General features: G+C 37.1%; 1 protein-coding gene across 1 annotated transcript; it reads right to left on the reverse strand.

Moving 5' to 3' along the window:
* Positions 1–691: 691 nt before the first annotated feature.
* Positions 692–16272, reverse strand: NDC80 (NDC80 kinetochore complex component). Its single transcript, XM_065629658.1, has 16 exons — positions 16172–16272; positions 15630–15716; positions 14753–14876; positions 14465–14637; positions 11913–12015; positions 10989–11078; positions 9613–9706; positions 8346–8452; positions 7326–7470; positions 6849–7054; positions 4657–4809; positions 4294–4383; positions 3414–3506; positions 1802–1932; positions 1175–1277; positions 692–814 (listed from the first exon to the last, which is right to left on the reverse strand). The coding sequence occupies exons 1-16, from the start codon at positions 16270–16272 to the stop codon at positions 692–694; spliced, it is 1923 nt and encodes a 640-aa protein (XP_065485730.1).
* Positions 16273–17086: the final 814 nt, after the last annotated feature.

The following is a 17086-nucleotide window of genomic DNA, read 5'->3' on the forward strand; positions in this document are numbered from 1 at the left end:
TAGAAAAACCCCAAACAATCTCACTCATGGAAGACGGGCCTCTGAGTAGTTTCATAGATAACTGAACAAGCAGGAGACTGAAAGACATTTACATTTGGTCTTGCTACTAAAAGAAAGGCTTGGGGAAGGATGTACACTGTCATGCATGTGCAACAAATACATATGTATACTAAGAAATACACAAACTATACTCCAGAAAGTGTAACTCTTATCACAGTTAGCAATTTTACAAGTTTACAAAAACCACAAGTTAAGTAGCAGTATTTCAAGTTGTCAGTCCCCTCTGCATTTGTGCTCTCACTTGTGGTTCCATCTCTAAGTCCACTTTGGGTTGTTATTTTAACAGGTTAACTGTACTTTTGACTTACTAATGTTCCTAGAAGAGCACAAATGATTTAGTTATAAAGGAAATATGAAATTAAGTTGTTCCACAGTTGTCTTGTCACAGATGTTTGTAATCATGCATGATATATTGCAAGGAGGAAGTGTAAGCAAAGCCTTTTTTAAGAAAATGCAAATATATTCTTTAATTCTTTAATGTATTTGTGTCAATGCAACAAAGGAAGTTCATAAACATTTCCTTATGCTTAAAACCAGTTTCACTGCTAAACGCAGGAAGTACCCATCCTTTCAGAAGGCACCATACCAGAGCTTCAGAAATGCAAAATTTTCATCTTCACTTTTTTTGTAATTACAGACTTTCAGCCTTCTTTTTATAACTGTCTAGAATTCTGGTCAAGGATGACAATAGATCTTCAGAAATGAATTCTTCATAGTCTCTGTCAATTTTTTCATTCTGTTCATCAAGATATTTCTAGAAAAGAATTACAGAAAGTTTATTAGAACTATTGTGGTCTCTATTGTACTGGTTCTGCTAAAGCATGTTAAGCAGGCATTGTACAGTTTAAGTGATTTCAGTTCAACACTTCTCTGAAAGACTTCTACCTGAAGCAGATTAAACTTGACTGTTACTGCTGAAATGTAATAATCAATACTGATTATTTATACCAAGGATTTTGTCAACAAATGTATCTAACTAGAATCTCCAGACTCAGTGCAGCAGCTCCAAGTAACTGATACATTATTGCAAAGAGTAAGCTCTCATTTCCATGTACTTAACTGCAGTTGCGCTTCTCTAGAAAGATTTAATTTTGAATATCAAATTTTAGCTTACCTCTATAGATACTACATGAGTCGCAATCACTTCTAGAAGTCGATTCAAGTTATCACCAGCTTTCCTGCTCTCTTCTGTTGTTGTTTGCATAACAACTTGATATCTAAGTAGTAAAGACATTCAAAGTCATGTCTGTAATTATAAAATTCCTGACATCTAAAACAAACTCTTCCCCAAGTATATCATCATGTTTAGCCATATTTTTTTCTATTAGCATTAACTTGAACCAAGTTAGATTTGTATATGGATACTCAACTTAGAAGAAAAAGGACTTTATTTTGCTGACCAATATGAAACAAAGTACATTAGAGTCAGAATACAGTCAGAATAGTCTTTCCAGACTTCAGGCTGTAAAATGTAGTTGTCACATAAGTTTGGAAACAAGCTAATTTCCTTATTACAACAGTATATATGAAAAAATTACATGGAAACCAGGAGTTCTCATGTAGAAGACAGAATTCTAGCAAAATATTAAGTGTTGAAGATAAATGTCTTTTAATTGTGAATTTTTGAAATTAATATGCTCACCAAATAATTTTACCTTACAATTCAAGAAAGTGTCTTTATCCTTGAAACACATGAAAACCAAAATAAACTACACAAATAACTTGAAGCTATGGGCCTTACTGTCGTTGAAGATCATCCAGTTCTTTTGTGGCTTCACCGAGACCTTCGTTGACACCACTCTCAAGTAACTGTTTATGCTTCTCTAACAATTCCAGTTCATTTGTCCATTTTTGCTCTTCCTCTCCTGCCTCCTGTAAACATAAGGAAAGAGGGGAAAAAAAAAATAAAAAGCATAACTCAGAAATAATCAGGATTTTTTTCTCCTTTATATTACCTGATTACATCCCAATGGTAAATTCAGAACTCCAAACTCAAAACTAAAAACCACCCAAGGACATCTCCCCAAATCTGAAGTTTCAGGTATTTTTTGTATCACCTTCCACCCAAAACCAACCTAACCTTCCCTTTATTTCTCTAACTGTTTATTTCAAGGTCTGTGTTACAGCTATTTTCCTTTCATAAGAACACAAAACGTGTTATTTACATACTCTACATACTTTAAACAGCTTAAAAATGGAACATCATGAACTGTTTCTGGGTTAAAAAAATAAAATACTTGAATAAGAAAATTGCTTTCCCTTTCATGTCTGAAAGATGAGTACAAAATGTAAGTAATCCTCTCTCCAAGAATGACACAGTTGACACTACACTTAGCACAATTACATGCACAAAACCAAACTAAATTCTGCCATCAACTAAACATGCAATTCTGGTAAATTACTGAAACATGATCCTTCAAAATAATTTTAATACTGTAGTCTTTTCAACAGCATTTTAAAAATTACATGAGGAATTACATGACTATGTTTTACTATGACCATCCAGTTGCATTTTATGAGCTTACCTTAAGAGAAAAGCATATGCAACGCTATGGATCAAAAGCCAAATTTCAGGTGATTTTGAAAGCAATAAGCTAAATGAATTGCCTTCAGCCACCTAAGCAGCTATTAGCAATGAAATAACCCTGTTTCATGGCCATAGCACAGAAGTTGGGGTTTGAAAGAGCAGGTATGTTAAACACTAGTTTAGTTCAAAAAGCATTTTTCTCCTGGGCAACGCAGCCCCACCAAAGCCGCGCTGTTAGAGAAGCTGGGAGGCATTGAGGCAGCCGCAGCTCTTAACTGAGAGGACTATGTTTTATTGCTAAACTAGAAGTGAGGAAAAAGATACGAACTCCTCCCCCACTGGGGAAAAAAAACAAATAAAGCAACAATTTTATATAATTAAAATATTTAATGTGCTTTTAGTAAAATAATGTTTTGCTTATTTTTAATGCAATTAAACATATTTCCTAAATCTGTAAGTGTATTTATTTTATGCAAACTGAATAGGCAAGGCAGATACTGTTAACTCTAAAATCTCTTTCAAGAACATGCTTTGAGACATCTTGAGGTCAGGAGATGATTGCCACCATTTTTATTACTGGATGTAGTAGCTTATGAGTTGCAAGATCTGCCAAAACATGATGCCAGATTTTCTTATGAGAGAGTGAAAACCGAGTCACTTAAGGTAGCACTCAAATATTTCTGAAAAGAAAGAATCCTGCAAGAGGAATGGAGGGATGCAAGAGTCCAAACAAACAAAAATGCAACCCAAAACCTTACGTATAAATACGATTAAGGATAAGGATACCATTAAGGACAAATTGTCATCAACCTATAAGAAATTCTACCTTATGCTTCTGATGGTAAAGATCATCCAGCTTTTCAGCTTCTTCTTCCAGCATTTTCACGCTGCTTTTCTTGTCCGCTACCATTACTTTCACCTAGAACAAAAACATGATGAAGAAAATATAATTCAAAAAGAATTCCAACACATAAATCTGTGCCATCACAAACAGTATGCTGTAGCCCAGGAATATTTAAAACGGTCCAGGTTGGGATTGCATTAACTTGCTCCATAGCAGCCTGTGTGGTGCTTTGTCTTGGATAGGCAGCTAAAAGACTGTTGGTAACACACGTTTTGGCTCTTACTGGTATAGTGCTTGCACCGCATCAAGGCAGCCCTTCAGTGAGTAGGGTAGGGGCAGGCAACAGGTTGGGAAGGTGCACAGTCAGGACAGTTCACCAAAATTGGCCAAAAGGATATTCCATACCCTATATTGTCATGCTGAGCAATAAAAACTGAAGTAGGGCAAGAAGAATGGGGAAATAAAATTCTCCTTCTTCCAATCCATTCTGAACCCAATATTACTAAAAACCTTCCTGGTGACAACTTGGTAGCAATGGTAAGCCACACAACAGACTGGAGTGGGCAACTTTTTAAAAAACAACTTTTCAATGTTTATGGTCAAATATATGTAAGCGGCATAATCTTCAGTGCAGCGAATACACAGTATTTCAACCATCAGGAAACCCTAATTCTCTCAAAAACTTTTAGGTTCCATTGTAATTAAAGCAATCTTCTCATAGCTTTCCCCTCCTAGCACCACCAACCAGTCACCCAAGCAGAAAACAACCCATTGCACCACACTTCATGCAGGCAAAAAGGTCAAACAAGACCAGCAGATAACATCATGGTATGTTAGTCCTAATCTTCATTAGCCAACACACCTGTTCCAAAGTATCTTCCAACGTCATGTGCCGTTGAGTAGCATTCCTAATTTCTTCCTCAGTCTGGTTTATGATCTCCATAAGGGGAGCCTGTAACACATATACAAGATCATCTGGCTAATGCAATTTGTTCATTTGAACTAAGACGTACCCAATACGTCTTTTCCCTCTCCCATTTTTGTTTAGGCTGCTGTACCCTCCAATATCAAACTTCCTTCCTATACTATAATGTAGTTATGGCAATGCATCATACAAGCTTTTCAAGGAAGTTTCATGAAGAGGTTAAGAGAGACTTTTCCAACAAAACTTTTTTTTTTTTTTTGGTGAGGAATAGCAGAAATATTCAGTGTTGACTTGACTTACCTTGATCTGCGTTCTATATTTGACTAGGCAATTTGGTCCTGCCTCAGGATTAAACTGAATTTCAAAATCGTGGCCTTTGGAATTTTCAGCACTTACTGGAATTAATTTGAGTTTTCGAGCCAGTTTATGATACTCTGCCAGTTGCATTTCAATCTGTTCAGAAGAGAAAAGGGCAAAAAACATAGAAGAAACAAAGTGAAAAGCCTCGCAAAAAGTATTCATATGGTCTTTTAAATAGATTTCTAAGTTCTCTGTACAAACATGATCCCAAGTCATGCCACAGCATGCGAGAGCTTTATGTATTGACTGTCCAGCAGTTTGCATTGTTTGGATTAAGTGCAGGTTTATGATTCTCTCAGAGTTTGTTCTGCAAGGTTTCTCAGTCTGTGTGGGAGAGACTGAATGGTTTCACCTGTGTTTTTCCCTACTCATCTGCCATGTTTTCCTTCCTCAACTTTTGAGGATTACTTGATAGGGAAGGAAAAACATGCTTGGAAATACAAATAACTAAAACAATGATCAGTCAGAAGGCTGTGCTGCCATCCAGCGAGATCTGGACAGGCTAGAGAGTTGGGTGGGGAAAAATTTAATGAAATATAATAAGGGCAAGTGTAGAGTCTTGCATCTGGGTGGGAACAACCCCAGGTTCCAGTATAATTTGGGGAATGACCTATTAGAGAGCAGTGTAGGGGAAAGGGACCTGGGGGTCCTGGTGGACAGCAGGATGACCATGAGCCAGCACTGTGCCCTTGTGGCCAAGAAGGCCAATGGCATCCTGGGGTGTATTAGAAGGGGGGTGGTTAGTAGGTCGAGAGAGGTTCTCCTTCCCCTCTACTCTGCCCTGGTGAGACCACATCTGGAATATTGTGTCCAGTTCTGGGCCCCTCAGTTCAAAAAGGACAGGGAACTGCTGGAGAGAGTCCAGCGCAGGGCAACAAAGATGATGAAGGGAGTGGAGCATCTGCCTTATGAGGAAAGGCTGAGGGAGCTGGGTCTCTATAGCTTGGAGAAGAGGAGACTGAGGGGTGACCTCATTAATGTTTATAAATATATAAAGAGTGAGTGTCATGAGGATGGAGCCATGCTCTTCTTGTGACAACCAATGATACCACAAGGGGCAATGGGTATAAACTGGAACACAAGAGGTTCCATTTAAATTTGAGAAGAAACTCCTTCACATAGCAATGGAACAGGCTGCCCAGGGAGGTTGTGGAGTCTCCTTCTCTGGAGACATTCAAAACCCACCTGGACACCTTCCTGTGTAACCTCATCCAGGTGTTCCTGCTCCGGCAGGGGGATTGGACTAGATGATCTTTTGAGGTCCCTTCCAATCCCTAACATTCTGTGATTCATCATGTTGATATTCCTTCTCTCATTGGTTTTGACAGGAAATGCCACATAGCCACACATCCTAATAACAAACTTTAACTTGAGCATACCTCTAGACAAAGCTTATTAAATGCTCTATTTTCTGATTAATGAGTGCCACTGATGTGCAAACACCAGGCAACACGAGTATTTTTTCCAGTCTTACATGCTTCATACTTGCACAGTATGAGGAATTTAAGTTAATACCAAGTGCTTGATAAAGTATAACCCTGCCAAATGCAAAACATATTTGAAACTTTTTTTTTAGTTCTTCATCTAGCAAAGCAGAAGCTGTTAAATCCCATCACTTACAGGACCACATCTTTTCACCCTGTTTGAGGGAATTGAATTAGGCCCTTCAATCTACTAGAACTTCCAAGTAAGGGACCAATCTAGCCCTAAATGCATGCAGAGATATTGATCCAGAGCACTAGTTTTGCATTACTTCCTTGCTATCAAGTCTTAACATTAGTCTGAAATTGCTTGTGTTATCAAAGCAATTTCAAGTTAATGTTATCAAGGCTCTTGATGCTATAACAGGAAGAGCTGACAGTGGTGCGTATTCTAGCTATGTCCCTTATGATGCAGAAAAAAATGAAAAGAATACATTTCCATTATGGTCAAAACAGAAAAGGGGCAAAGGAAAAAAAAAATTCAGAGAGATTGTAAACAGAAGCCATTCCTGTCACTTTAGTCTGTTAAGACATATCTATGCTGTTCTTAAATTATTTAGGAAAGAAGTCAGCAATAGTGCAAGTCCCAAGTTTAAGCTTGCATAATGAAAATGGATAGCCACCTCTCAGCATAGTTGGGTTTTCACATACCGCCTCTTTACTCCTAGCGTATTTTAGCTCTTCGTTCCACAGCTGATGTTCTTCTGCTTCCGTTTCTTTAGTCAGCTTGTTAATGGTTTGCTGCAACTCATTTCTCTCATGATTTATTCTCTCAATGTCCGCAACTGAGTACTTTTGGTTATCAAAGATGTGTTGGAGCCGGGCATTCTCCTGCTTCATTGCTTCTACTTCCATTTCTAAGTTCACAAAACATTTGTGAAATGGATGAAAAATACCAGCGTATATAGTTAAACTTAATCTCTGTATTTTTATGAGTAAATAATATCTGCATTTCATTACTCTACTGTACAAATAGCTATCAGCCAAAATAATCTCTTTTTAGCAATCCATTTCAGAAAGTTTATTTGTAGCATCATCATACACTAAGTATCTCTCTCTGTCCTGAAGCTGAGAATTACAATTATTTTAAACCTATTTCTAGCTTCATTATCACCAAGGGCTTCTTACCTGCTGTTTCAACTTCCTCATTAACACCTTCCACTTTTTCTTCAAGGATGACTATATGAGATTCCAGATTAGCCAAATAAGTCTGGTATTTCTGGACATCTGCTTGAAGCGACAATTTCAGGTTTCGTAGTGTTACTCTACGATCCTAGTGAACGGATGGAAAGAACAGCCACTATTATATTAATCTAAAATAATGATCTTACTTTACAGACCAGACAGTAGAGTAATTGGTCAATTTCAATAGTATAAAATTAAATACCCTTAATAATTTTTTATCTCTGTGAGAGCTGAATCAACTTAATCATAACAACAGAAGAATAAGTAATCATAATAACAAAAAAGACTGAAAAGAATGTTTGCACCTTAATTCTTGCATTTCAGCATTTAGTCTTGGATTTGCATTAAGCATTGCATTAAGAAAGTTCTTACTACAGATAATTTGCAACTTAAGTATAATAATACACAAAGGGCAGATAAAACGAAGGGCAAGGAAAGCTGGGAATATAAGCAGGACATTTTGCACAGTAGGCAGGAGTCTCAGTTTGCCAGCTGCACAGCCACTAAAGCATTTTTAAATTCATGATGTATTAAAAGCAGAACCCATCTTTTCAAACAAAATATTTTCCCTAAAATGTACTGTTAAACTGAATCTTATAATCTCAACCCCTAATAAGTTCTCATACCAACACTTTTGCAAAAGACAATGTTGAAATTCAGACAAAAAAAAAAAGACTGTTCACATATTTTATTAATATTTCAGCCAATGCAAGATCTCATTACCTGAAAATATCTGCATAATATTAAACAAATAGTACTTGAAGACTCCACAGCAAATGCCTTGTACTATAATGGTATAAAGTTTGTAATAACCTGTCCTAATTAAAATATCACAGAGCACTGAAAATATTTTTTCATTTGTTGTAGCATATCATCAGTATCTTCGTTTAATAATGACTATAATGATCAATAATAGAAAATTCAACTCCACCATATAAACAAGCATAGACACAATTTACTAACCGGCTCACTTTCCTTTTCTTTTTCTAGTCTTGCAATCTCTTCATTAAGTCTTTTGTTGTCAGATATTAAACCTTCTATCTGGAATTCATCTATATTAAATAAATCCTCTATGGAAATAAAAAAAAAAAAATAGGTGCAGGTTACAAATTAATCTCACTGGATATCATAGCCTAATCTGAATATCTGTGCTTTAGCTTCAGCACAGTATATACGCATTATCTGGACAATTATTTTAAACTAAAATAAAAAAACAAACACGTCAAAAAACAACCAACAAATCCACCGAACTACTTTCATCAGAAAGCAAATAGGCAAAGCTATGACACCACAAACAAACAACAACAAAACCAAACAATAAAAGAAAGGTGTTTTTCAGTCCTCATAAGACCTCAAAATCACTCCCGTGAAGTCAGAGTTTCCAAACTCTCATACAGCCCACACCGCAGGACAGTGGTTGTTAGAAAAGTTTCATCTGTTCCAGCTTCACAAGGTAATCCAATTTGTATACTCCTTTCCTATCCACATACTTCCTTGCCTCTGGAGACATCTTTTCCCTTACTTCCCTCAGTGTTTGCCAAACAATGGCATGATTACTTTTTCCTACTAATACCTAGTAACAGTCTGGTAGCTTATGTTTCTTCTCTGACCCATGGCTCTGGCTTGCAATGGTAGTGTCCTTAGTCTGGCTTTCCATAGAAGGGCATAGAAAGTGAGAACTATTTTTCCTCCTTGTTCTCATATTCTGTTGTTATTTCGGTAGGTGATGAAATGAATCAGTCAAAAAATTAATAACTTTCCACCTCTCTGAAGACAAACACAGGTGCATGCCGAATTATATATGGGAACCTTCACAACAGAGTATGGAACTCTTGCAGACTGTTTTCAGACCTTTTTGAAGGTGAACTTTCTTACTCATCGGATGTGCATCCTCTGATAATATTTTTCTTTTTTTAATTGCTAACTTTGTCAGACAGAAACAAGAGTCATTTGCATAGATGGAGTTTGCATCTGAAGAACTGTATACTGCTTTCTGTCACAAAGCCATTGAAAACAGTAGGGTTACACAGGTACAGCTGACAGCAGAGCATGACTTGTTTGTCTGTACTATTAACAAAAAGAAAACTAAATCCAAGTAACTGAGAAGTACTTGGGAATTTCAGGTTCTCTTACCTCAGATCACTTTCACTTGTAAACTGAGCAAAAGTGATGCTGGGATAAAAGAAACCAGTAATACAATTAAATACTTCATTAAAACATGAAAACTTACTGAATTTTGACTGCACTTCTGCATCCAATTCCTCAAAAGTATCTCTCCCTTTCATGAATTGCTCATAGCACTTCACAGAGTAGTCCACGAAAAGCTGAAAACAATTTAAAAATTTGTCATTTCAGTGATCCAAAGGGCTGTAAAATATCTAGACAGTCTAAATGTACTTAAACAATTGAATTAAAGAGGCACTAAAAATATCTTTCACTGGTTTGCCTCCACTTCTGTAAAAATCAACTTTTTTTCCCCTCCCTTTAAACACAGAATGTCAACAGATTATGTCCAGGCAGAAGGAGGCATCTAGAATTCACACTGGGAAGTATCTGGAAATACTTCGTACATTTTTCTGGGATACCTAATAAGGATAGCAGATACAATATTTAAGAATGTATTATCTTGAAGCATATGATCCGCTCGGGCTTGTTTATGGAAACTGTAGGTCTGTTCAACAGACCTTTTCAGTAAATATGACCACTATACTTCGGATGTGCAGATGTCAGAGAACTGATCTAGAATTAAAGAAAGGTTACCCAAAAAGAATTTACTGGAGACTTTTAAATTACAGATCTTTCAGAAGCAATTACATCAGTATTGTAAATTTTGTTTCCACATATATGCATATGTATCGAAGTATAAGCACACATTTAGCTTAAAAGCATTTTGACTTGTCAACTGTCAGGTTTGTAACCTTACTCCAAAATTCTGATTTAATTTGATTTTTGCAATTTTCTAATTAAATGTCCTGGCACATCATACAACTTCATCCAAACACCTGCTGTGATGCAAGTCAACACAGAGTTAGATCTGAATAGTGCTAATAATCTATGATAAGTTAGAAAGAAAGCAAGCTGCTGGATTTTTAAATGTCTGAATTACAATGCCACCCTATTTTGTGGCTAGGCAATTAAACATTATGACCAATGTTTAAATGGTAAAGTGAGTAGATATTGGCAGGAGCCACCACTTTTGTATTTAAGTCACCGTCTTTACACTGTACTGCTGTTAACCTTAGGAGACTCAAGTGCCAAAGAGAAATATACCTGAGACCCTACTAAAACAATAAACAAACAGCATAATGACCCCCATTCTCCATAAAGGAGAACAGAAACAGTAGCAACTCAGAGATTATGGGATTTCAATTTAATACCCAGTCTTCACCAAAAGACTGGCCATGATGCCTGCTCAGGAAGCCTGTTGATCAGGCTTTTTATATTAACATAATGCTACTATACTTCCTAGAGAAGTCTGTGAATATAAAACTGAACAGGATATATAAATATAATTAAAACTGTGGTGTGATATATTTAAATTGTGTTGTTACAGCACATGGCAAAATTAAGTTGAACAATTCCAGTAATAATTTACTTTTATGCTACCTTATTATGTACAATTCCATCTTCTGTCTCTCCTCCCCAGCTCTGTCCATCATCAAACGATGGTGCGTTTTCCCTTGTGGCAGCATACAACTGAAAGGCACAGGTGTACATACAAAAAGCAAGTGTGAAGATCCTCATTAGTTTTCATATTAGTTTTGTATTCATAAGGAGCAGAATAACATTGGATTAGGATTTCAGCAAGCAGGGTGTAATGGTTCTGCTTCAGAATGTGACCACTCACATCAGGGTAATGAGCCTGTAATGAGCCTGTGTTTAGTTGACTAAAACTATAGATGAAGACACATTAAATGGACATTCAACACTGCCAAATTGTCTTGCTAAGCCAAGCATGTCTTTTTTAGCATGAAGGATGGGATTTCATGTGTGCCCAGTTCAGCAGTGGTGAACTTCTGTCACAGATTCCAATTTTTTCTCAGACCTGAGCTGGCAGCAGAGTTATCACTGTTAAAAAAAACAAACAACAAACCCTACTCAAACACAAAACTCCCTACTCTATACAACAATCACAGGACACTTGAATAATTGCTATTGAAAATTCCATCCTTAGACTTCAAATTTAGGAGAAGATTGCAAATGTCACAGGAAGACCTGCACTGAAAATGCATGATTATGCCCATTAACTTTTCACAGATTAATCATGTGGAAGCCATCATTCCCTCCCAATTTATCCAGTGCACACAGTTAAATAAGATATTGTCATAATATATCATTAAAAACACAGTTTAAAGTTACTAAAAGTAAGGCTAAGGACTAGCTCCCAGACAGCAGGTAAGAACATTTGCCTTTTTCTTTACATAAGTGTCGAACAAAGAGATTTTTAGAAAGCATTTAAGAGGTCTCTATTGAAACTAACATTCCAGCCTGAAAAAAGAAACTATTTGGCTAAAGGAAGACAAGCGATACCTTGACAGAATCGATTAACCAAACCAAAGCTGTCACGATCTGAGGCCACGTGTGTGGTGCTCCCACTGTGTACATGGAGCTTTTTGACAAAGCAAAGGGGTACCTATAAGGCAAAACAAAACACATCTTTAATAGCTGGAGCAAACAGTGATAAAAACAAAAGAACAGCTTTTTACACATAGATCAAGGCACAGTAGGAAGAACAAGAGTTGTACTTTATGTCATATATCGAAGGGAGATAAGCTGAGTTCTTACAGCACTATTTTATTCGATTATCATGGGTTTCTTATTTCGTGATTCATAGAATCACAGAATATCTCAAGTTGGAAGGGACCTATAAGGATCATCAAGTCCAACTCCCTTGCTCCTCGCAGGACCACCTAAAACTAAACCATATGACTAAGAGTCTTGTCCAGACACTCCTTGAACTCTGACAGGCTTGGTGCTGTGATGATGTCCCTGGGGAGCCTGTTCCAGTGACCAGCCACCCTCTCAGTGAAGAACATTTTCCTAGTGTCCGATTTGAACTTCCCCTGATGCAGCTTAATTTCCTCTCCTTGTGTCCCATCACTGGTCACTAGAGTGGAGATCAGCACCTCCCCCTCTACTGACCCCCTTGCAGAAGGTGTAGCCTGTGATGAGGTGCTTCCTCAGCCTTCTCTTCTCCAAGCTGGACAAACCAAGTGACCTTAGCTGCTCCTCGTAAGTCTTGTCCTTGAGACCTTTCAACCATGTTGGTCACCCTCCTCTGGACATACACTAATAGGTTTGATATCCTTCGTATATTGAGGCACACAAGCTGCACATAGTGCTCCAGGTGGGGCGGCACCAGTGAGATATACAGTGGGACAATCACTTCCCTCAACTGGCCAGATATTGAAGAAATGGCCTTTTTTGCATATCCAAAGATTAGGAACAATTAAGGCCTCATACAAAGAAGCATATACTATTCCTTCATACATGCCTTAGCCCTTTCATATTCAGCTTAGTATGTTGGCTTGGTCTTGGTAGCAGCAGATCTGTCTTTCTCCTTCTGAAGCTACTGTGGGAGGAGAGATGGGCACTGCAATACTAAGGACAAAGGAGTGTGTGCCCTGTGGGCATGAGGTGATTCACCACGAGACAAAGACCTCAAAGGAAAGACAACAAACACAAAGGAGGGAGTAATAGTCCAATGGATGATGTTTAGACTTCCAAATTGGGTATGCAAGACTGAAGGCTTTCCTAACAGATGAAAACCAACTGATACACCAGAGTCCTGTTCTTAGAGGGCAAGATACTTGCTTCTTGGGTCAAATGCACTTTGAAAAACAGAAAAGCAGCTGACAATCAGCTTAGTGTCATGCTACTACAGAAAAGAATTTCAGAACAGCTGCATATCAAAGTATAATATTAATATTACATATAAATACGGAACACACAAAGGCTATACTGCTAATTACAGACATCCTTTCAAAGTCTTCTACAAATAAAGGAACAGAGAAGTGCAGATTTTATTCCATTTTTAGACTGACAGCTGCCTGAAGTTATTTTAAGAACATAGGACAAGAAGCTACTGATAGACTGATAGTTTAAAATAAGCTCTCATGAGCCATTCAGCCTGAGAATTTTTAAAAATAAATTATTTAGATCCATTTTCTAACTCTCAAAAGACAACTTAAAGCGAGTCCTCAAAATAAGTATTTTTATCCAGGACTACACTTTTGGTGCAGCAGAGTAAATCCTCTTGAGAGCAACTTCCTTTTCAATATTTCAGCTAGGTCAGCAGTTTAAAATGTTATAGGTTAAACCATAATTTTATTAAAACATTGAGAAGTGAACAGAACAGACTTTTGCCTGCATATAAGGAGCCCTGGTGCTTTGACACTCCTGTAGGTTCCAGCCTATGATGGTAAAATACACTTCACTTTTTTTTTTTTTTAAACAAGACTGAAAATTCACCATTATCAATAGGGAGAGCATTTTTTTTCTTGAAAAGTGTTAGTACATTAATTATTTCAAACACTTACTGAACAAGATTGGAAATAAACCACCCAGCTACTTAGTGGTTTTTTGTTGTTTGTTTTGTAGTAGTTGTTTTTGGTTGTGTGCTTTTTTTTTCCCCCCCACCTTGGTGGTCATTTTTGTTATTTCCACTCCCTACTTTGAAAGCAGAATGACAGAAATTACAGGAAAACTTATTATTAACTAAATGAGCCAGATCCAACTTTCTGAAATTGTTTTTCAGTTCTTGGATTTTAACAGAATGAACCAGAAGAGTCTGTAAAAAAAAATTGTGTCTATCTTTCGAAGTTTAATACAAATAAAGGTAATAAAAAAAAGCAAGCATCCAAGTGCCTATAGGTCTGCAAGTTCAAATATAAAATGTACAGTAGAGTCTCAGACAGTAAACTTAGAGCTAAACAAAAGGGAAAAACAATCACAACACTGTAGTTTCAGAGCCTCATCTGAATAAGGAAGCCTACCTGTTCTTCCCAGCTATCAAGCAGAATTCTTAGCTCTTAAATTTCTAGCTGTATCAAATCTATTTAGCACAATATTAATGATCTTACCCAAGCTCTTTAAAAACTCTGGGAATTTCCTCTTCAAATTTTGAGTTAGGCAGTTCATAAGAAGGGCGGAGAAATCCACAGATAAAAGTGAAGATTTTTAAAAAGTCCTTAACCGATGGAGACTGTAGTGATTTCATGGAAACATTATGCGCGTAACCATTCTCAGCAAGAAACTGAGAAAAATAAATATGGCATATTAGTCAGTAAATAAAATCTGAAGTTGAAACCATAAAAAAAAAAATTATTAGTATCTTTTACGCCTAGCAACAAACATTTAGAATAAGTTACCTCACAAAGCTGCTTGATACATTGTTGGATGAATGTCTTGTCATGAAGTGGCCTGGGATCCTTGATCTTCTCTGTACCAAACATGCCATACTGACTGTTGCGTGTACTTCCAGCCCCACTAGTTCTAAGAAAAAAAAAAATAAATACGGTTCTTGTGACAACACATAAAGAATTCGCTTAATTTTTAAGTCACTACAATTGTTATTTTTATGTTTCTTTTGGATTCGTTATGCAAAGGGATGCCTGAATGTTTCTCTTTATCTAGGATGACTGGAAAAACATCAACCTGGAAGCCATAATGTACACATATAACAGAGGGATTACTGCATCCTAGGTGAATATTTTCTTCAGTATCCTGAAAGAAATAAAGTTTTGCAGAGCAGAAAAATACCCCCAAAATGAAGAAATAAAATTATGCAGGTCATTGAAAATAAAGTCTGAAATATTTAAGGCATACTTAAAAGGAATAGATCCCTGAAACAGTGGGGTCCTACGAAAGATGATACTTACAAGAACACAGAAACCACAAACTAAGCTGAAAGACTATAGAATTTTGGAAGGTTTGCATCTGAGAGAGAAGAAACTAAGACAGAGTGTACTGGAGATATCATTCTCCCTTAAACAGGCAAACATATTGAGGAGCTCTTCAGGTCTGCAGTGCATATCATTCCCAAGAGGAAGAACAGCTCTCAAAGCAATTCCTGCTCCATGTCATTATTGTTTAGTGATCAAAGCAGGGAGGAAGACAGACCTGAAGGTCTGCTGGCCTCAGATCCGTTATTCTCTATAAGGAAAATTTGTCGAGACAAAAATTCCAAAATGACATGGGACTGTTATTGTTTCAATTTACAGTACAGAAATCTAAAGCTATCAATACCTTTTCCCAAAAAAGCTGACTTTTCTTTCCGATGTTGCAGGTGTAGGTTTGCCCATGCTCAGCTTCCCAAATGTACCTCTGTCCTTCCTGAGGGATAGGGAGAAGGATTCAAGTGACCATTTCATCTTTCACTTATGTAAGAAAACTACAAACACATCTATATAAGCCTAAGTATCTTCAGCCTAGAAATATCTTAGAAAAGTCAACTGATTTTAAAGCATTATTTGTCCATTAACAAAAGTACTTCTGCAAAAAGATTTCTAAGTATACATTTTATACACACACCCCCAGCCACCTCCTAAGAAATATGTAAGAAAAAGTGTTACATTTTGAAATGTGTCACAGATATGCAAATAAATTTTAAAAAGCTTTTTGCAGAACTGGAGCACTTATTGGTGCAAATATTGTTGGCTGCAGGGAATTTTCTTCTCACTGCTCCCATTTTTTTCAGTTGTTACTCACACACTCAAACACATTATAGTAAATCTCTTCATGGTTAGTTTTATGTAACTATTCTCAGCAAGATGTTAAGCAAGACTTACATCTGAGGTGTTTGAAGACCCATCTTGTTGTTGTCCTGCACTCTCAGTGCCATCATAGATTGCCGACCACTGCTTCTGGTAATATTTGAGCTTCGTCTCATGGTGACGAAACTGTAAATCACAATCTGTCAGTATTGGAAAATCCAGGGTCTAAGAGTATTCGCGCCTTCTTAAATACCACAATGACCTTCTCAAGGGTCAGAATAAGCAAGCAGAACTGTACTTTGGAGAAGCCAGTGTGACAGAAAGTTTCCAGAAATAATGAGTTATCTAAAAAAAAAAAAAAAGAAAAGAAAAGAAAAGAAGTGCATTTCAGACTCCAGAACTACATAGCACCAGCCACAGCCATTCAAGTTATTTTACTGATGAAAGTATCAGTGCTTGTTCCAAACCTACTATTTTGCCTTTATGTATATGTTGGTCATTTCTAGCCTACGGGTTCCAAAAGCAAAATGGCTTAAGAAGTTTAAGTCCAGTCAGCTGGGAGGAAGGCCACACTAACAAATCGGCCATCCATCTGTTCTTTATCCACTAACTCAGAGATCACTTATTGACTCTGCAAATGATAACGCAGTATCATAGCACAATAACTGGAAAGCCTATTCTGAGATAATATTATGACTAACTTCAGGCTACACACACAAAATATAAATCAAACTGCAAATACTGAACTGTCCACACAGTGGTATTAAGTGAGATTTTGAGGCAAATAAAATTAACTCTGCAAAAAATGCCAACTTTTGCCCTGCACAGAGGATCTATTTTACTCGCAGGGCAGGCTCAAATGACCGAATCAAAAGAACTTCATTACGAGCATTACCAAAACACACTAACAGCGTAAATTGTGATTCGCGATCACACTTCTGGTTCCACTTCTCACAAACCGTGACAGAAATTTAGCTCGGGCCCACTTCC

Source organism: Caloenas nicobarica, chromosome 2, assembly GCF_036013445.1.
Source record: "Caloenas nicobarica isolate bCalNic1 chromosome 2, bCalNic1.hap1, whole genome shotgun sequence".
Classification (NCBI taxonomy): domain Eukaryota; kingdom Metazoa; phylum Chordata; class Aves; order Columbiformes; family Columbidae; genus Caloenas; species Caloenas nicobarica.